The sequence below is a fragment of the Gouania willdenowi genome, chromosome 16, assembly GCF_900634775.1.
Source record: "Gouania willdenowi chromosome 16, fGouWil2.1, whole genome shotgun sequence".
NCBI classification, from domain to species: Eukaryota; Metazoa; Chordata; class Actinopteri; order Blenniiformes; family Gobiesocidae; genus Gouania; species Gouania willdenowi.
Window position 1 is genome coordinate 32,358,375 of NC_041059.1, and position 22,690 is coordinate 32,381,064.

Here is a 22,690-nt window from a genome sequence, read left to right on the forward strand (position 1 = left end):
TACTTCCTGTTTACAGTGCCAAACATGGTAAAACAGTAGAAGAAGAAGCATTGTCAGCGTGTTTCTGTTTACATCACGTGCGCCAATCATGACGAGTCAATGCGAGAGCAGGACGAGCTTCTCAGAGTGGAAATAGGCGCATTATTTTTGTCTCCAAAAGATGCATCAGTGAAGCTAAGCTAACGCTGCGGCTGGATTTTAACGGACTGTGACTGTTATCCAGGGACAGGTCAGCCAAACTATTGCACGGTATGTCTCTCTATCCTGTTCTGTTGGTCCTTCTGTCCACTAACCCCAACCAGTCAAAGCAGATAGCTGCCACCTCTGAACCTGGTTCTGATGGAGATTTATTCCTGTTAAAAGGGAGTTGTTTCTTCCCACTGTCGCTAAATGATTGTTCATGTGGATCTTGTTGGGTTTTTTCTTTCTTATTATGAATTTTATATTTTGATAAGCGCATTGAGACAACTTTGATGTAAATTGCGCTACACAAATAAAGTTGAATAAAGCATGTGCAGAGACACAAAAATAGACAAACCTCTGATGAAGATTGGACAAGGTAAGATTTGTATTGTATGCACCTAAAATACGTATACACCATGAACACTGAACAAAGAAGAGCAAACTGAAAGTAAAACCTGTGAGATGAGTTTTCATAGTTTCACAAAATGAAAATTAAATGAAAGCAGGATGCATGTGCTGTCATCACAAGTCCTTTCCTAGGTTGTGCATTTCATCCAGGACAAAGTCAGCGTCCTCCGTGCTGACCTGAGGGCTGACGAGGACCATCCTAAAGAAGTTGACCCTGTCCTTGTGTGTCTGGTAGCCCACCATCATGCTGCCCACCTTCATCATACGTTCTTTGATGGCCGGGGCCACCTGCAGGAGGAAGAGGAGGAATGATTCACTTCAGTGATGTCCCTTTCACATGTCAACGTGTGTTAATGGTACTCACAGTGTGGAGCTTCTTCCAGAATTTAGGGTGCCCCTGCAGGTTCCTCAGACTGGGTGGAATGTACCAGAAGCAAACATTTGTACATTCCGGCTGTAGAGAGGATTCGGAAATGTTGTTGCATTATACTTCAAATACACACAAAGACATACAAACTGTGGTTTATGAATGAACTCACTTCCATCAGCAGCTGAAATCCTTCCCTCTGTTTAATTTGTTCTGCAAAATACCTGCAAATACACATCTATCATCAGGACATCAGCAAAATTACACTATGCTTTACATGGGATTCTTTAATAAGTGCTGTGTTTTATTTTTCCATCCAAATTATTAAAATGACATTCTACATAGGCTACACATACATTTGTCCTGTATGGCCTGTTTTCTTTCTCCTCACCGTAAAGGCACTGTATTGGCGTTTTGTTCAAAGTGATAAGATGTTCAGTGAAACATTTTCCTGTGAATGTCGTTTAGCTTGGTTTCATTGATTCTCTGCTAATTTGGCTGATTCATGTGTGTAGAACATGGATCTGTCAGGGTCTGTTATGTTTTGTTTGCGTGTAGCCCATGTGGTCCTCTTTTTGTTTTTCTGAGAGTCTTTGTTTATTCTGATTTCGGGAGTATGTTGCGAAGTGAGATTATCTGATCTGACAGGTGACTGATGACATCCTTTAGGAAAGATATAGATTTACATCTGACAAACTGATGTACAATCAGCTGATGAAGCATGTGTCTTGATAGTTAATGAATGAATTAATATATGACTTAACTCGTACGCACATATGGATCGAGACACAGGCTTCATCACCTGACTGAATGTGTCACATTATTTATGATAATAATGGGATATGGGGATATCCCATCCAATGGATTAATATGATGAATAATGTCACGCTTTTACACATTGACAGTGTCGGCAGCTTCCTGCCGGTGTTCTTTCATTCCTGCCAAATCCTATGCCAGTTTTCTCCATTGTAGTGATTGGTCAGAAGCTGCAATCTCCACCCCTAATATGTGAACACACATACCGAAGTTGAAATCACTTGACTGTAATAAGACAGCTTCTCTCTGACAGGGTATGTTTGGTTAGTTGAAGCCCGCTAACAGAGATTAATCCATGATATAATTATCTAGATTCGTAGCATAGGGTCTTTGGGTCTGGTCTCTTGTAATAATAAAGATAAATTATGTCTTCTGGTCTGTTCCATGTGTTAAATTGTGATCTCTTTTTCATTCATTCAGGGAGAGTCTGAGCCAGAGCTTGGTGGTTTTCCAGTGGGTCTCCTTACTGTTATCAGTGGCCAAGACACAAGTCCAGTTCACTATCACCGTGTGAGAATCTCTGTCATCAAAATTGATGCCATGGTCAGCCTCCCCAGACTTGACAGTGTCCTGGTTCTCTTAGGACTGATCTATGCACTACACCGCAGCTGTCCCAAAGCACTGACTAACACCTTTAAATTCATTCAGAAGGGTTTGCTTGGTTTAGAAAGTGGTAAAATGTCACCCAGGTAGCAGACCCTCAAAAATGACTTGTTTTAGAAACTTATCTAAAAGAAGGCTTCTGGGTCAATCATTATAAAAGGTTTGTTCAAGTTATCTCTTTATGTATAAATAATGTAGGTGCAGGTGTTCAGCAAAAAGGCCCAAACCATGCCTTTGCATTATTATAATGCAACAGTAATACTCATTTCTTGTATGTTTTGGTTAATGCAAAACATTAACATCTTACAGTTCAAATGAAAATGTTCTTTAACAGTTAAGTTTTTGTTTTTTTTAATTGCTGCCCAGTTGACAGGAAAGCCAAAAGCAGTTTTTTTTGTTTTCTTTTATAAAATTGTGTGGTTATGTACTTATTTTTTTTTTAATTCTGTGAACTTATTCCAGTGGTTTTGAAAACGAAAAACTTTAAGTTGTAATACATGAGAATAGACTTAACAGAAAACTGTAAGTCATACTGACTGCAAGTATTTCATTTGAGCTAAATGAGCGCTTTATGCCAACAGGAAAAAAATCACTAAAGACTACTGCAAACCCTGAAACATAACTAACTAAATCAATGCAACCACATCTTGTTTTACTTTTGTAGTGACATCAAATGACCACTAGAGACAATGTGCACCTCCACTCATTATTAATTACTCCATACTGTGGTTATCACACACACGCGCGCGCACGCGGGGCAAAAGGGTAAGTGCTTGAGCACCATTAGGAGTCTATCTGTGCACACGCCTGCTGAACGCACTCACTGGGCGTACAGTGTATTCTGTGCAGACTCACTTTGCCATGGCGAAGGCTCTGTCCACCCTCTGCTTCAACTCTCCTTTCCCCAAAGCCTTCCACATCAGCCAGAACTTGAAGGAATCTGGTTTCCTGCTGCACTGGACCGACTTATCTCCCGTGTCGTAGCTGACGTCATAGAACTTATCCTGCTGGAAGAGGTATGAGGCCCGCGAGGAGTGGCAGTCCTGGAGGAGACTCTGAGGATAGGGAAGAAAATGCTTGTTTTAATCACTGTGAGTGTTTGTCAGCACCTACACTATGAGTGGCTCCAACAGGGTGGAGGATGTTACCAATATCTAATGTGTAAGGTACTGTTTCTGATAGTTAAAAAGTTACTTATAACCAGATCATTATGACCTTGGATCCTGGGCACAAACCTGCCTCAGGCCCCTGCTATGGGGGCATTATTATAACTAAATGATTGTTGTGAGCTCTAACACAATCTGTATGTCTGTACCTTGATCCGTGTTTCAATCTGTGTGTAGAATTGCAATGTGTAAAACTGTGTGTGTGCACACCAAGGAACTCTGCCCATCACATTGAGTGTTTCCTGACTCTTAACTACACATCAGATTCAGAAGCATCATAATTTCAGTATGAAGGTAGATATGTTGCAAAATGAGAGCTTGTGGAATATGATGTGAGCTTGTGTGTAAATATTCCACACATACGTTAAATTAATTTCATGTCACAAATAATGTGAAAAATGTGAACCTGTAGATTTAAGATTTAAACCCAAAGAAAATATTTGAATATGAAGTCAGAAAAAATATTAACACGTGTAGACTCAAGTTCTTTTTTATTACTCATGCAAATGATTGTTTACAACCACAACTATGTTGTTACAACTTCTCGACTCTGCCGCAACAAATGCACAAACAACTTTTCTCGTGTGAATCTGTGCTGCTTGAACACATTTTGTGAGACGTCTGTTACAAAAGAGATTTGTACCTGAAGAAATGGATTTTGTTTTTCTCATTGATGCAGGATATCAAGTGTTTCTTTATTTTTACGAGACAGAATATGTGTGTCCATTGTTTTATTGCATCATCACATTTTTCAGATTATAGATTTTGTAAAAATATATTAAGTGCTTGGCCACTGCATTAGCTGTCAACTCTCGATCCATAATCTCCACATAGCATTAAATAACTAAATTGAATCAAAGAGAAGCAATCTCCATGACTCTTTTTGTTCAGAATTGACTCAAACAACCTTTTTCAAACAACCTGTGGAGGCAAACTTGAGCATGCTGCCTTAACAGTCCAGAACAATGACTTTGTGTTGGTCCTATATCTCCAGCTGGTGCGCTCCAATTCTCCTTTCTGATTGGTAAATCCCCCATTCTTTGTGGCCATACCAGCCTGTCATTGCTTGATATTGTTAGATCTCAGAAGCTAAGCAGGTCTGGGCCTGGTTAGTAGTTGGTTGGGAGACCAATGAGAATTCCAGGTGCCACAGTGGGGGACAGTCACTCCGTGGTATCTGTCATTGTGTCCTTGTCCTTCACCCACATTGCCAAGTATGAATGTAGTGTGTTTGTGTTGGTGGTGGTGGTGGTGGTGGTCGGAGGGAGCGATGGTGCACTATGGCAGCCTCGCTTCCGTCAATCTGCCCCAGGGCAGCTGTGGCTAGCTTATCACCATAAGTGTGGAGTGAAAGAATAATGCCTTAATTCTGTAAAGCGCTTTGATTGTCTATGATAAAGCACTAAATAAAATCCAATGTATTATTATTATTCAGACTCACGGGAAAGCAGGGGGGGAGAAGGGCATTTCTTCAGGTACATCATTGTGTAATCACACATTAATGATCTAATATCATAAATTATTTAACATTCATATGATTTTCATTATTATAATGCATTTTCAAAACCACAAAAATTCAAATACAAATACATTGAAAATAAATAAATAAATAAAAAACCCTGAACGTCAAGGGCCCCCATTCGCTCTCGGGCTCTGGGCACATGCCCATTTTGCCCATTCCATATCCATATGAGTATAAGTAAGGTAAGTGTGAAACCTATGATCATTTTCAAATCACGGTCGTGTCAGATTATGTACACTGATTGTGGAGCTAAGCTTAAGAATTATCAGAATGTTAGCTTTAATGTAACCTGCCAAACAGTTTAGGATCATTCTTGAGGGAACTAGACTCTGTAAATGTTTAGACACGCACGCACGCACGCACGCACACACACACACACACACAAGGCATCATAAACATGCATGTCGACAGAAAATGCAGAAGATAATGATTCTTGGAGCCAGCTACCAATTAGAAAACAAAGACCCCAGGAGGCCCATCATGCTGTTGGTAATCACAAGACCAGCAAATGGTGAAGAATGGTGGGTTATACCCAGGGCCGGTGCAGCCATATATGTAAACTATGCAATCACCTAGAGAAGTACTCTCTTAAGGCAAAACAGGACATTGGACAAGTGACAGGAGTCAGGGTCATTTACTCAATTATGTCAGTGTTTGACGACAAAGCTTACTGTATGCTGATTATGCTAACGTGTGGTTGTGTGAGAGCACAATAAAGTTGCGGCATTTAACAGAGTTGCAGTCCATAAGTTACTTACTTAAGACTCTAAAGCTGAATTTATGCCTCTGATAAGTAGTTTTGGAACAGGCGTTTCAGGCGTCGACTGAGGGCCGCAACGTGTCCGTGTTGGACCATTTCCAGACAAATGCGCACTGACCGCAGTGTTTACTGACATCTTGTTACAGCCAAGTTGCTTTGGTGTTAAAAGTGTTTTTGGTGGCCACATTTTCTGTGCATCACTACAATTTGCATGATATGAATCGCTAAAATGCCTGCATATTGTTGACACTTTAAGAACACTTGTTGGCTCAGCTTTGCGTTGTGTGTGGCTTATTGTGTTGCTGGTTTGTCTGACATACTTTTTGTGTGGTATTGCTATCATGGTATGTATGCAGCAAATAGAGGGTCGGCATCACTGATTTTCACCTAGAGTGGCAAAACTGTGTGCCTTGAACTCCTGGAAAACATCATAAAAACAAGGTCTCATTCGTACCAGAGCAGTTTGCTGGCTGTGAAGGAGACAGAGAGAACTACGTAGATGTGTCAGGGATATTGATTAATAAATCTAGTCATCTGTTTGAAGTGAGGAAAGAAAGAAATTGAGTTAATAATAATAACAATGCATCAATTTTATATAGCGCTTTTTTGGACACTCAAAGACCCTTTACAGAATTAAGGGATTATTTTTTCACTCCACACTTAGTGGTGGTAAACTACTATCGTAGCCACAGCTGCCCTAGGGCAGACTGACGGAGGCGAGGCTGCCAAAGTGCACCATCGGCCCCTCTGACAACCACCAACACTCACTCACGCACGACATTCATACTAGGCCATGTAGGTGAAGTGCCTTGCCCAAGGACATAATGACAGATACCACTGAGGTGACTGCCACCCCACTGTGGCACCTGGAATTCTCAGTGGTCTCCCATCCACCTACTAACCAGGCCCAGACCTGCTTAGCTTCCGAGATCTAACGAGATTGGGCAATGACAGGCTGGTATGGCTATGAAAAAAAAAATCTTCTTTGTATAAAAATTTTGTTCAATGTTGTCCAGGTCTTTGGAAGCGCCATCATTAAAAGTTTGAGTTGACGGTAGAAATTCTACCAGTTTGAAGTGTGAGTCAGTGCCCATGCAGGTAAAAAAGGCACATTCAGAAGGTTCACTTTGTTGTTTTAGAGCCTGGAAGGAAGGGCTCTGGAATAAAATTTCCAGTGGTGGCACTGGTGCAACTAACTTCCTCATTGAATATAATACAGTGATTTAAATTCTATACAGGTAAAATTATACAGAATAATGTTTGATTTTATTTAACTTGATTTTTATTGATCATGTAAATGGAAACTTAAAAATAGTTTAAAATAAAATAAATTGACATCAAGAAATAAAACAGTATCTTGCATCTTCACATTCTTACGTATCTCAGTTTACATGAACACAATGTTATATAAAGAAGATTCTTTTTTTATTTGGAAGGCTACAAAAAGTAACTTGAATTTGATAATGCATGATCATGTGGTCAAAACTTGCTAATTTCTTGCCACATAAAACATGCATTATTAACTGGCACATTGGCGGTTAAATGAACACTGACGTGCCGTGAGCACTACGTTGAGTAGGCAAGGGCATTGCAAATCGAGACCACCAATGTCAACACCAAAGATAATTCCATATGTTTCGGCCGGCAAGTGTCAATTGAATTCAACTTTATTTGTATAGCGCAATTTACAACAAAGTGTAATGCGCTATCAAAATATAAAATTCATAATAAGAAAGAAAAAACCCACAAGATCCACATGAACAAGTATTTAGCCATCTAACAAAATCAACATCGTAAAACACCATTAAAGAAACAATTATTTAATATAGCCTTCATACTCTCCCAACAAAATATATCTCATGACACGGCAGCGCATCCGTTGTTTGTGTTGGAAACACAGAAACACAGAGAAAATGACAACAACTTGGAACAGCCTCAGTGAGGAACATCCACAAAGCCAATCCTTCCTTTTGTACCATTCACTGTGAAAAATATGAAACATTTTCTGACTTTACCTTAGCTGAAGCTCTGGTAGCTCAGGTGTTGGTCTCCCATCTTTTAAAAGCTGTCGTTTTTCCTCAAAAAAAAAGTTTCTCTATAGTCTCTAGCGCTGTCATCCTGCCTGTAGTGCTATCCCGCCCACTAGCTAGTGAACGTAGCAGCAGCAGTCACGTAAATTCACTAATGCACTGTGAACTTACGTATAGCATTTAGCATAGCGTGGTTACGCCCAAAGGCAGCGTAGATAGCTGCCTTTTTATGTAAATGGTTGTCATCTTGGGGAACTGACAATACAAAAACATGCTATGGGAACAGAGACAGAGCAGCAGCGTGCTTTTGAGAAGGGGTGTGGCCTCCTCCTGCCTTACAGGGGTTAGGAAATAGCGATGTTTAGCGATTTGGGTTATGAAAAGCACAAAATGATGACACTTTCAAACTTATAAGTAGTGTAGGCTATCGGAAATTGAAAAATAAATAATTTATAATTATATTATAATTAAAACAAATAATCAAAATGTCAATTCACCCTTGGGTAGGCACTGCCTACCTTGCCTACCCTGACTGCATGTCACTGTAAATGAATCTGTCCTCACGCAATTAAAATCTCTATTTTCTTCCAGAATAGTGTTTTTGTTGGTTTAGTTATCTTACCAGGGATTTAATACTTAAGGTTAGTCACAGGTGCAGAAACATTGACGGTCTGTAGATGTTGCAGGAGGTGAAGTAGGAAGGTGCTGAGTCATTGCCCAATGTGATTTATTTTAGGTTAACAAATTGTTACATCTTGATTTTATTTGTCATTTATAGCCTCTGTAAAAAAATAACTATTTCGATAGTTTTTTTTTAAAAAGCTATAGGGAGCCATTGCAAAAGACTCAAAAAGCCACATGAGGCTTCAGAGCCACAGGTTGCAGACTCCTGCCCTGGGAGAACCACAGCTGAACATCTGGCCTGGCATCATAGTCCATCAGTTGTGGTCCCTCCATGTTGATTCTGATGAGCTCCTCCTCTTTGGTGTGGAATCGCGTATGTGCTGCGCGTGTACGCTCTCCATCGACGCGCTCTCCTGCTCGGCACCCCACATGCACTCCGTCACTAAGCCCGGTGAGCTCAGCGTGCTCTCTCACCCCGCCACTACCACCCCGATCACCAGCCACCTCGCCCCACGTCCGCTCGTCACGCCCCCCATGCACTCTGTTGCCCGGACGCCTGTCCCCAGTGTTGGTGCAGCAGCAGCTGTGTGTGTTTGGGGACATGGCAGCGCATGTAGTGTCCATGTCAGACCCTGATTCACAGGAGGAAGACTCAACAGGATGAGGAAGTTTCCTCCTTTTGGATTTTCACTGGCACTTTCACAGATGCAACCACATGAAATTTTTTACTCGCACACTGAAAAAATATGCAACCAATTTACTCGCAGTGTCAAGCCCTGCTGGAAGGCCTTTGAAACTCAAAGCTGTGAATAAATTGTATGAATCTTTTTTCTATTAACACATTCTGTAAATTGTTCTTCTTCACGGAGTTTGAAATCTCCTGTGTGGAGAACCCTCTTCAGATGAAGCTGTGGTGAGAACAGTTTGCTGTGGAACATATGATTCTCTGAGGCGTAACTTTCACTTACCGTTTTGTCCCTGACCAGGAAAGCTGAGCACTGCAGACACACCATCAACATCTTGTGGGGGTTCCAGGCAACTGAGTTCGCTCTGAGAGAAACAGCTACTGCGTTAGCGTTGAGTGATGTATGGTGTACTTCATTTCTTATCAGTTCATCTACTATGACTCTGCACTGTGGTGTTAGTTTACCTGTGGATGCCCTTTAACAGGTGCTTATGTCTGTCAGACATGAGGGCAGCTCCTCCCCAACACGCCTGGAGAAAAGAAACAAGAGAAATGATGAACAACCAAAAACATAATTACTAAAGGTAAAATTATTTATAGTACAACAAGATATCGCAAAATTAAAACATTACAAGATAAGTATCATCGAGAGTTTGAGTACGAGAAGTCGGATTAAAAAAATCCCCATGAGTTACTACACACCAGATTATTGTAAGTTGTTTTTATTTTTTGAAAAGGTCATACTCAGAGTAAATACTGTATGTTAGTACATCCAGAATTAAAGTCCAATAAAAACATGTTTATTTTAACACTGCAAAGTTTATTGTTTTTTTTCCCTTTCAAACAATATTGTATCCTCATTATGACAGTTAACACCTGTCTGTCAAACGTGAAAAATCAATGTTCTCCGCAAACCAGTGGCCTATTTAGTAGATCACATTGTGTGTGCTAACTTGATCCATTTACATTACCTCCTCCCACTTTAGAGCGCATGGCTTCATCTTTTGTGCCCCACAGCTAATAGGTCCGCAAGGCATATTAATTATTGGCTAACACGCTGAATGGATTGTGCGTGCCGTTTTGTGTGCTTGACAACTGCAATCCTCATTGTACGGTGCCCTGTAACGGCTTTCAACATGCGTAGTGACGTTTGTGCATGCTTTTACGAGCACAAACCTTTTGTAAATCTCGCTTAAACTCACATCCACATGCAGCCAGATGTTGTGCTTTTCACAAATATCTGCAATCTCTTCAAGGGGATCAAAAGCTCCGAGGACTGTGGTTCCTGCTGTGGCGTTAACAAAGAAGGGAATTGTCCCCTAGAGAAAGAAAGACACACATTGACACAGACACATGGACACAGACCATCTTTAACCTGAAGTATCGCTTCTTTAAAAGCCAATCAGATGATTTGAACTATGTCCTTACCTCTTTTTTAGCAGTCTCTATAAGTTCCTCCAAAGCAGAGGGAATCATCTTTCCTCTGAGAAACACCAAAGACCAACATGGATCAGTCAGATTGTACCTCACTACAATCTGCATATAAACCTTAAGCCTAAATCAAGCTTCTGCGTTAAGTCACCTCCCTAGCTACTCATAGCCCTCTACGTCAACACAGACCCCTATGCTTAGGCCCTGTTTACACGAGAACGTGTTCTCATGAAAAAGCAAAAGTTTTGTTGAGTTTTGGCGGTATATTTTCACGTCAATGACGTTTTGGTGCTTGAAAACTGAACTTTCTAAAAACGGCTCCATAGTAGAAGTTTTTGAAAATGCTTCCCTCTCCGTCTGTGTAAACAGGGAAACAACACTTTCTGTGTCTCGTGCATGTGCACTATGGCTGCAGTGTCTCAGAGGCTAGCTTTAATTGGACGTACAAGGTTAGACTTTACCCGGCCAATAGCCGTCAGAATACAGCCCAAACCCAAATAAAGCCGACCTCTCTTTAAGCCTGAATCCATTGCTGCCGACACTATTCACATGTGAATAACTCGGCTTTATTTAATAGCCACTCGTTCTGCATACAAATGTAAACATGACAAGCAGCTTCATGTGACGCTATGAACCGGTTTACTGCTGTAACACACACAGCTCAGAGACCTGCTCTCTCATATGTGACCCACACAGCAACACAAGTCAAGAACAAGTCATTTATGCATTTTATAACATCAGTTATTCATGTACCAGAGGACAGCCTCTGTTCACCTCCTCAGCAAACATTTGTGCGTCAACTCGCGTTTATTGAAACATCATCTGACTGTTCATTCACCATGCAGTGCCGAGCCGAGTCCAACCAGAGTTTGTGTTACAGAGATTAAGAAATTAAGCCTGACCTCAGATTCGGTCAAATAGCTCTCAGTAGGAGTGCAGCACTGTGATTGTGATCAGAACCTGCAAGGTGCAGGCATGAAATATTTTTCCACTGATCCAGTTTACTGTGAAGTAAATCAACACTTTAATTCCAAAGAGTGCATACAAACACTCTTACTTGTGTTCGGCGGAAGTAGAAATCATATCAACTAGGGATGTAACGATTAATCTTAAGGCAGTTAAAAATCGATTCATAGGTATCACGGTTGATATCGATTTTCTGAAAATTGAATCGCAGTACTTTTTTTAACCAGCAGAGTAGGCGGTGGGCGGAGTCTGCTAATACTTTCTTTCTGGCTGCCTTCTACTCTTAAATATGTTAAATGATTCATTACCCCTCTAGCACCGAAAGAATATCTGTAATATTACTTGAATATCTGTAAAAGTCACGCTTTTCTATTAGCTCTGTCTGCTAGCATAGCTTCTCTTCTTCACTGCAAGATATCTGCATGCCAACCGACCACTGTGTTACCAGCGCCCTCTGCTGGTCCAAACAAATATGACGTAAATCAGTGCAATCGTTTTTTTTTTTTTTAAAGTCCAATTGTTAAGGCACACAATACATTTTCAGTTGCACTTTTAAAAGAAAAAGAACTATTATACAGTTTTGCATTGTTTATTATAGAACCAGAATTTAAATTATAGGCTTCATTTTCATTTGTATTATTCCTTTATTTATTTCATTCAAGATTTATTTTTAGTTAAATTGCATTGTTTTGAATAGTTTATCAAGGAATTCTTTTGACAATGAAAAATAAAAGGAAAATAGTACAGCATTTTCTACTTTTTTCCCAAAAAAAAATTTGTCTACAGTCTCATTTTGTAAAATAAATTGTGAGAGAATCGTATCGTGAACCCAGTATCGTGAATCGAATCGTATCGGGAGTTGAGTGAATCGTTACATCCCTAATATCAGCATTTATTGGCCTCACATGTATACTACATCGTTTTTGATTCTTCCTGAACAGAGATTGTTTTGAAGACATTGCTGTGTGAATGCAGAACCTTTTGGAAACAAAAACGGAAACACAAGCAAAACGTTGTTATGTAAACAGGCCTTAGTTTAACGCGTACCTACAAAAAAATCTAACTATGCATCGAGATGTCGCAGACCACAGGGGCTGTGATTGTTCCTCCCAAAACCTCTTCTCCAGGCTAATTACAGTCAATATTGCCATTTTTCAACTTTTTGTAGTGCAAGTGTGGTTTCTACAATGGATCAAGCAGAAGAGAGAACTGAAACACCCAAAACATTCTAGCGTTCAAATATTTACCTTCATGGCTGGCACCACACGTGATGCACCGCAAAACCACTCACATACAACCACTACCCTCGAGCAGCATGCTGGTAAAATTGCAGAGCGACTCGCTTTTTAGACGCCGAACTTTTGTTGGGCAACCACTGTGCCACTAGCTATGGCGTAGCTTGTAACACAATAGCATAATTCAGGCTTTAAGAGGAGAGGAGCGCTGCAGCCAGAGGTGATCTCCTCCTCCGTGCACTCAACAAATCACCTCAGTGCACTGCCCATTGTAGAAACCACACTCCCACTACTCTGCAAAAAGTTGAAAAATGCCGCAGTGTTGAGTCAGATCAGTAAACGGTGCTACATAGTGAAGCCCGCCTTACTGTTCTTTATTTGGTGATGAAGTTTCGAACTGCGGTCAAGCCAGCCGTGGTTCGCGTTTGCCTGGTCAAATCAGCCGCACTTTGCTTTCTTGTGCGCAAAAATACTAACACTTACGGTAATCACAATGAGACTGTACTGCAGAGCTGCTGGAAGAGAGAAAAAAAATGTAAGTATAATTCACCCAACTTTGACATAAAATAAAAAACTTTTTTCCCATAAGTAGTTCATGATTCATATTTTAAATAACTCAGCACTTCATAGACTACTTGCATCAATAATATTAGTACTTTTACTGTGTACTTTTTGAGTAATCCTCTGTCAAAATCCTGTACAGATCACAAATTTAAGCATATTTCACTTAATTTTAACATGGAATAAAAAGATAATTTTCCATAAGTAGTCCATGATTCATATTTTGAGTACCTTAGCACTTCATAGACTACTTGCATGCATAGTATTGAGTACTTTTACTGTGTACTTTTTGAATAATCCTCTGTCAAAATCATATACAGATCACAAATTCTGGATATTTCACCCAACTTTGACGTAGAATAAAAAGATAATTTTCCATAAGTAGTCCATGATTCATATTTCACTGAACTTAGTACATCCTTGACTACATGCATGCATAATATTGAGTACTTTTACTTGTACTTTTTGAGAAATCCTGTCAAAATCATATACAGATCACAAATTTAAGGATATTTCACTTTGACAAAAAATAAAAAGATAATTTTCCATGAGTAGTCCATGATTCATATTTTGAATAACTTAGCACTTCTGACAGAGGATTACTCAAAAAAGTACACAGTAAAAGTACTCAATATTATGCATGCAAGTAGTCTATGACGTACTAAGTTCAGTGACATATGAATCATGGACTACTTATGGAAAATTATCTTTTTATTCCATGTCAAAGTTGGGTGAAATATCCTTAAATTTGTGATCTGTATATGATTTTGACAGAGGATTACTCAAAAAGTACACAGTAAAAGTACTCAATATTATGCATGCAAGTAATCTATGAAGTGCTAAGTTGCTCAAAATATGAATCATGAACTACTTATAGGAAAGAAGTTTTTTATTTTATGTCAAATTTGGGTGAAATATACTTACTGTATTTTTCGGACTATAAGGCGCACCGGATTATAAGGCGCACTATCAATGAATGGGTCTGACTGGGTCTATTTTCATACATAAGGCGCACTGGACTATAAGACGCACCAATTTGTTATTATTATTATTATTATTAAGACGCATTAAGCGAAATAAAATAGTCAGATAAGTCAAACTTTATTCAACTCATTAACAATAACTCTCAACACTGTTCAGGTTTAACACATAAAATACAGAACAATACACTCACTTTTTCAGTTCAGTATGTTGAAGCGCAGTAGTTAATTTCATACATAAGGCGCACCTGATTATAAGGCGCACTGTCGATTTTTGAGAAAATTAAAGGATTTTAAGTGCGCCTTATAGTCCGAAAAACACGGTACATGTTTTTTTCTCTCTTCCAGCAGCTCTGCAGGGCGGTCTCATTGTGATTACCGTAAGTGTTAGTATATTCGCGCACAAGAAAACAACGTGCGGCTGATTTGACCAGGCAAACGCGAACCACGGCTGGCTCAACTGCATTCATTTACTAACGTTTATTTTCATGTTAGTTTGATCGTTCGCTATTTAGACCGGACAAACCTCACCCGGAAGTTATTGACGGCAATGGCTGCTGTGTTGAAAGCTGCACATTTCTCAGCGCGCGTGTGTGAGAGAACCAACGGAGGAGATGAGAGTCCAAGGTAGAGAGTCGCACACACACACACACCAATCAGGTGCGCTTCACTATCGTCTACGTGTGTAACGGACCACCATTTAGTTCGGTTACAGTCTGTGTCACGACACCCGTCCATTGGGTGGTAGTGACTGCAGTGTTGAGTCAGATCAGTAAACGGTGCTACATAGTGAAGCCCGCCTGATGATTACTGCAGCTTCACTCACGACACACCTGCCACTACACCTAACTACTGAAAATAGATAAGTTCATTGAAAGTTAGGCAGGCACACACACTAAACAACAAAAAATATGAAAATGACACAAAATACACAAAACTAAATATTTATACAAAAATTACACAAAAGACAACAGAAATGCAAGAAACGACACTAAAAAAAGATACAAAATGACTCCAGAATCACACTACTTAAGGCAACAAAAAATAATTATACAAAAACTGCACAAATGACGTAAAACAAAAAACTAAACAATATTTATACAGGAAGTACACAAAAGACAACATAAATGCAGAAAAATACACAAAAAGGCTCCAAAAACACACAAAATGACTCAAAAAAACCATATATTACAGAAAATTACACCAAATGACAACAAAGACATGAAAATTACTCAAAATACACTAAAATAAATACTAATAATCCCACATGAATGCATACTTCCGACAGGCACTGTACATTACAGAAAAATACACCAAACGAAAAAAATATAAAAATGACTTAAAAAAAACAACAACACATTTATCATGCGCATGTCTCATAGAATTAAACCAGGGAAATTGCACACACTATTTTACTTTGCACCTGCAAATATACCCCTTTATAATGCTACAGAGTATGTTGTTATTATTATGCCCATAATTGACAACTCTTCTTCAGCTCCCACTATATGAATACATACTTCCGACAGGCACTGTACTCGACTTCAAAAAAACATACATTTACAGAAAAATACAACAAAAATATGAAAATGGCTCAAAATACACAAAACTAAATATTTATACAAAAAATACACAAAATTACCCCTGAATCACACTACAATAGCAACAAAAACAATAATCATACAAAAATACACGACTCCAAAAAACATACATTACAAAAAAATAAAAATAAAAAACAGCAACCATTTATGCACAAAAAGAAAACAGAAAGATACACAAATACACATGACTCCAAAAAACATACATTATAGAAAAATACACCATACAAAAAAATATAAAAGTGATGATGAAGTCATGCATAGAATTAAACCAGGAAAATTGCACCCACATTTTGCACCCGCAAATATACCCCTTATGCTCCCACATGAATTCATACTTCTGACGGGCACTGTACTAGTTCTAATAAAGAAGAGAAAAGGTTTTAAAAGCACAAGTAGGTATGTTTTACCTTTCGTCTGATGCAACCACGTAAACATTTTTTGTACCAATTCCTAGTAACGCTGCTGATTTGGCAATGGAGTAATGGCACTGCAAGACAATTGAAAATGAGATAAATACCACATCATATTATATAAACAATAAGTTTATATAATAAATCAATCTTTAAAAAGGGGGTTTACTAAAACTGTGGGACAGATCAGAGTAATTTCAAGAATAGTTTTGTGCAGATTGGAAGGTATAGTAAAAAATACATGTAAAAAAGTGGTAATCAGTTTTAAAGTTTCCTAGAAGTTTAAAATGTGCAGTTTTTGGAAGCATTCACAATCAACCAACCTCCTCTGATGTGAAGATCACGAGTCGAGGAGCAGCACTCAGACCATGCTCCTTAACGTCAGGACAGTGATGGTATCTGGCCAAGTTCAAGGCATACATGTTGGACATGGAGCCACCTGGAAACAGAAAGAGCAGGAATTAACACACAGAGGTACTCATGTTACTGCAATTGAGTTGCTTTTATGAGTACTTAAACCTTTTTGCGTATATTGCTTAATCAGTAATCTTTCTTTAACATGCGTACGTTTTAAAAGAAGTCAAATAATTTGTTACATTACTACACTAAACAATAATCAAATTGTTTTGCCATTTTAATCAAATTTTGTATTTGTAAATGGTTTCTGTTGCATGTTTGCTATTTGGACCCCAGGAAGACTAGCTGGTTTCCATGGCACTAGCTAATGGGGATCCCCTAATAAACAAATAAAAAAATAAACTAAACCGTTACTGAGTAAATTAATATTTTTTTTGTTTTAAAATGATCAACGGACACTGTGAAAATACAAAAAAGGAAACGACCAGAAAACAATCAATTGCATCACATCATAGCCGACCAATCAGATTAAATATAATGCCCTGCACTAAAACAGCATTTAATGAAGGTTATTTTCTCAGTTTCAGAGTTCATAAATGTACTTATTTAGAACCTGGGAATTTATTTTAAATTTTGAATTGAATTCATGGGTGTTATTTTTTTTTTTTCTTAAATAATTGTACATTTTAACAAACCTGTTATTTCATACAGATGCATTTGTGGAAAATAAATTAAATTCCAATTGTGCAAGATTTGGTCTCTTCCTTTTTAGGTTTATACCTGAGATGTTTACTGTATACAAGGGAACCGTGGGAAGATTTGTTACCAAAATAAATGTGGGGTTAAAAGTAATAGTAACTTTTACATTGAGTACTATTTAATTGACTTAATTTTTATTTGTACTTGAGTATTTTATGTATGACTTACTTGTACTTTTACTTGAGTACAATTTCAATCAAGTAACAGTACTTTTACTTAGGTAGGATATATCAGTGCTCTTTACACCTCTGCCAACACGTTCAAATGCTCTCAGATGTTTCCATCACCACCACAGATCATTATGTTCTGCAGCATGCACTGCAGCTGCCTGTGTCCCCGACTGGCAAGGACACAGAGTAACTCTTGCTGATCGGACCTGCACAGAAGATCCCATCTCCTCCTTCCTCCCAGCCAATCAGCTCCATCATTTTTCTCAACACAGCATTTTCCACCAAGGTGAAGACTGGGGCCACCTCGTAGGTGTACCTGACGGAGAGCACATGTTTGTCACTTCAACACCTTCATGATTTCTGCAGTTCAGCTAACAGTAAAATCAAATCAGTGTCTCACAGGCTGGGCTTCAGGGCCTCCACGATGACACTGGCCACCAGTGAGTAGGGCTCCATCCCAGCAAACAGCTGGTTGAAGAAGCGAGGATGAGCTGGAAGAAATACATTCTGCTTGTACCAATCAACCTTATTTAAGTTCAGGGGCCAAATACGGAGCAGCTCGATCTCAAGTGGGCCACATATTTTATTTGGTAAAATTAGTAATTTCAATATTATTGTGCCCAAGCTAGTTTGCACTTCTACACACACACACACACACACACACACACACACACACACACACACACATATATATATATTACAAAATATGTAAGAAACTGACAATATTTAAGCAATAAGTGATTGATATCAGTCCCAACAGGATCTTCACTTTAAATTTTCCAGATTTTGTGACCAATTTCTATTAAATTAATGGAAATATTATGTAATAAGTTGAGGAAAATGTAAGGATTTAGTAAGAATTTTGAGGGGTTTTTTCAACATTTTAACATAAAAAATTATTATAGTCATGCAACATTAGCAATGGGAAAACTGTGAGCGCCTGCTAATATTGTTGAGTTTTATTTACACAATGATTCATGTTTTCTCTCATTTTTTTGCAGGCCAAACTGGATGCTCCAATGGGCCAGATTTGGCCCCTTGGCCTCAAATTTGACAAATGTGCTGTAATCAGGTGAAGAGCACCCAAAGACGCTGAACTATAACAATAACGGTGATCTTTGTGATTAAAAAATAAATAAATACATATATATATATATATATATATATAGAATGTAAAGGTAAAGGGTGTATCTGGGTGAACAATGGAGGTGTTTTTAGTATAAGAATGACAGGAATATATTTAATAAAATTTAAAAAAATAAAACTGTTACATATAAGAGCTTGACAACAGATTGTGATCTACTAAAGTACTTACTATTGTTGGTAACATATCTTTTTGTATATTTATATGTGTATATTTAAGTATGTGTATGTGCATGTGTATGTTTCTTGGATATGTAAACTGTTTATCTGTTATGTGAAAGGAAGCAACCACTGATATGAATTATGACAATTACAGGGGTGGGAATTTATAAGTTTACTTCCCTCCACTCCTTTTTCAGTTTACGTATAAACGAAAGTATGTTAATTCGAAAAGAGTCGTGTATATGTATTGTACATTGAACTCGGAATAAACAATCAATCAATCAATGTGTCTTCCTTCCTTCCCACTCTGTTGAAGCCTCTGTATGTGCCATGCTGGCTAGGATGAGTGTGATGAGCATGAACATAACGCCACTTACTTGTCTTGACACTGTATCTGATCGTGTCTCTGCATCGCTGCAGGATCTCGGACTCAGACTCTCCTTCATCTCTCAGCTCCAGGTCTAACAGTTCCTTCAGTTCTTCGGGGGAGCGCCATTCACAGACCTGAACCCACACAGTTAGCATAGGTTAAACCGGCTGAAGTAGCTCAGTGTACAACATATTTTTACCTTCTCTTTGACATCAGTTGATTTTTTCACAGCGTCCTCCAAAATGATGTTCATTGATTGAGACAGGAAACTCTGTGAGTCCAGAACCTTTCTGGTGAGGTTGTTTATGGGAATGCCATCAATGATAACGGGGGCTGGTTTCACTGGATGTCCAGATGCTGCCACAGAACTCTGGTCTTCTTTAGAGTACTCTGTAAAAACCAGAGGTGAAAGTAATGGATTAAAGTAATCACATTACTGTACCTGAGTTGCTGTTATGGGTACTTGCACATTTTTTAGTATATTTCTAAATCAGTCATTTTACTTGTACTTAAGCTATGGGGTGCCAAGTGTAAAAATATAGTATAAAAGTTTTAGCGAACACATTTTCATTATTTATCTCACTTTTCTCATATTTAGCAGATTTTCCTACATTTAACACAACATTTAATCACATATATAGAGGTAAAAAAAAGCATTAAATCTAAATATTTAAATCTAAATCTAAATGATATATGTTATATCTAAATGTTAAATCTAAATGTTATATGTTATATCTAAACGTTAAATCTAAGTCTAAATGTTAAATCTTATATATAAATGTATAATAAAAATAAAGATTTAACATTTAGATATAACATATCATTTAGATTTAGATTTAAATATTTAGATTTAATGCTTTTTTTTTTACCTCTATATATGTGGTTAAATGTTGTGTTAAATGTAGGAAAATGTGCTAAATATGAGAAAAGTGAGATAAATAATGAAAATGTGCTAGCTAAAACTTTTATACTAAATTTTTTACACTTGGCACCCCATATTAAGCACATTTTAAAAGAAATAAAGTAATTTGTTACATTTCTACACCCAACCGTTTCTGAATAAATTATTATTTTTAGTTTTAAAATAATCCACAAACATTGTGAAAATACAAATAATGAAATACTGGTATTCATATCTACAAATATCTGGTAGAAATTACTATTCCTCCTTTTACCTTGGTGTCTGATTTAAATTATATTAGAAAATCTTAAATGGGTGATGGTTCCATGACTCTCTCCTACTTTATGTTTTTTTAAGAAATGTCTGAGCTGTAAATATCGAAAAAAAAATCTGTGTTTGGGAGCAAAACTGTTTGTTGATTTAGGGTTGCTATTATGAAGTTGGTATCGATTGATAATCCATATTCTGACAATTTTCTAAAACCTACAGTATGTTTAGGTGGGAGGGAGTAAAATCTCTAATGAAACCAATACTAAATGGCAAAAGCGATTTAGGAGGTCTAAATTAAGTCTTTATTTTCTTCCAAATGTTTAGTGTATTTCTAAGCCACTCACTTTTAGTTTCTTTTAATGGAACTTCTGAAAAAGGCAAAGAATCGAGGGGGACCACACATCGACCCTTTTCAATATTGAGCCAGCGGGTGTATGAAGATCCTTGAATCCATGTTATTAAAGGTCTTCGCTGTTCTGATCAGAAATAATATCTCAGGTTGGGGACAATAATTGTAATATTTGAAGTCTTATTCTTGGCCTTTTCTTCAGCCATATGAAATTTCAAAACAAGTCTATCCAACTTGTCAAGTGTGTTTTGGGGAATTTCAATAAGAAGGATCTGGAATAGACATAAGAACCTAGGCAGAACATTCATACGTACACTTTCAATACGGCCTAACATAGACAGGGGGAGTGCGGACAATCTGTCCAGGTCTTTACTAACACTTTGAATCAGGCTTTTGTAGTTTTTAGCATATAGACTTTTAAGATTTGGAGAGATTTGAAGATATTTAAAACCACTTTTGGGCAATTTGAACCCACTTTGGAGTTTTGTTGATTGTGCAATATTTCTGTTAACTTTCACGTGTATTTTGTAGCCTGAGAAATAACCGTATGTTGAAATAAAGTTCTTTAAATATGGTATCATGGTTTTGGGATCGGTTAAGTACAAAAGGACATCGTCTGTATATAGAGACGATTTATGTTGCTCGTGGTTTATTGTCAGTCCTTTTATACTATTGTGTCTCTAATGAGCTGTGCTTGTGGTTCAACACTAATGTCTAACAGGAGGTGAAAGGGGGCAGCCTTGTCTACAGCCGTGTTTTAAATGAAATCATTCATATAAAAATATGTTTACTTTTACAGCTGCTTGTGAATTGGATATTATTAATATTTGAATCAATTTAATGAAATTTGGGCCAAAATTCAATCTTTGCAACAAATATTTCTAGACTCAATCAAAAGACTTCTGAGCATCAAAAAAAAAAAATCATTTCTTTTGACTACAGGGTGTGTTTTTGATGTTTTCACCCTCGTATCTTCTGGTAATAAAAAGTCTGGTTGGTATGTATGATATTTGTAATGACTGTGCTGAAGAAGTGTACATTTTGACAAACCTTTTATTTTATACAGATGCCTTTATGGAAAATAAATTATGTTCCAATTGTGCAAGATTCTGTCTCTTTCTTTTTAAGTTTATACATGAGATGTTTACTGTATGCAAGGTAACCATGGCAAGATTTATTACCAAAAATAAATGTGGGGGTAAAAGTAATTAGTAACTTTTACTTTGAGTACTATTTAATTGAGCTACTTTTACTTCTACTTGAGTAGGAGAAAGTACTCTTTACACCTCTGGTAAAAACACACAGATGAAACATCATGACATGATGTCACTGATTGACTGAGGTAACAATGTAAGAATACAAAGTCCACTAAGACGGTTTACTAAATACAACGTGGTTTACTTCATGACTCAGGACTTTGTCAAATGATTTGTGAGGTTAAATGATTAGTATTACACATTAACAGCAGTGTATTGACGTCTATCTACTCCTGTTCACTTTTGATTATATCAGCCTTCTTTAATCTGATTGCTGACTCTGTCTGAACCAAACAAACATTCCTACATCCTCATTCACTGTCATCTGACCCCCACTGCAGCCCAGTCTGACAAAATTCTAGTGAAGACTATTTCAAAACTTGCTGAAAAGGTCTCGGACTCAAGAAAAAAAAAAGAAAAACAATGCAAACAAACCTCCCTGGTGTTTTATCTGATTTATAACTTTTATCAAAGAGGGCTAGCTTAAATTGATACAGCTACTTTGAACGAGTCTTCTATCTGGAGTTAGTTTTACTACATAATGTAATACTTTCTTTTAAAAATGAGGTGCCTTTAGTTTTTTGTATCTTTGATCACCCTGAGCA

General features: G+C 37.8%; 1 protein-coding gene and 1 pseudogene across 3 annotated transcripts in view; one reads left to right on the top strand and one right to left on the bottom strand.

Moving 5' to 3' along the window:
* Positions 1 to 544: 544 nt before the first annotated feature.
* The window catches only part of csad (cysteine sulfinic acid decarboxylase), a 37,117-nt gene continuing 14,971 nt past the window's right edge, over positions 545 to 22,690 (bottom strand). For all 3 annotated transcript variants that reach the window (XM_028471722.1, XM_028471724.1, XM_028471721.1), the window contains 14 exons: positions 19,509 to 19,699; positions 19,317 to 19,443; positions 18,035 to 18,125; positions 17,841 to 17,950; positions 16,672 to 16,787; positions 16,346 to 16,425; positions 10,593 to 10,647; positions 10,367 to 10,483; positions 9,630 to 9,694; positions 9,448 to 9,529; positions 3,233 to 3,432; positions 1,131 to 1,182; positions 956 to 1,045; positions 545 to 879 (listed from right to left, as the gene is read on the bottom strand). In XM_028471722.1, coding sequence (XP_028327523.1) covers positions 706 to 879; positions 956 to 1,045; positions 1,131 to 1,182; positions 3,233 to 3,432; positions 9,448 to 9,529; positions 9,630 to 9,694; positions 10,367 to 10,483; positions 10,593 to 10,647; positions 16,346 to 16,425; positions 16,672 to 16,787; positions 17,841 to 17,950; positions 18,035 to 18,125; positions 19,317 to 19,443; positions 19,509 to 19,699 — 1,550 coding nt within the window. In that variant the 3' untranslated portion in view covers positions 545 to 705. The remainder of the gene's footprint in view (positions 880 to 955; positions 1,046 to 1,130; positions 1,183 to 3,232; positions 3,433 to 9,447; positions 9,530 to 9,629; positions 9,695 to 10,366; positions 10,484 to 10,592; positions 10,648 to 16,345; positions 16,426 to 16,671; positions 16,788 to 17,840; positions 17,951 to 18,034; positions 18,126 to 19,316; positions 19,444 to 19,508; positions 19,700 to 22,690) is intronic.
* Positions 4,582 to 4,699, top strand: LOC114478685 (uncharacterized; annotated as a pseudogene).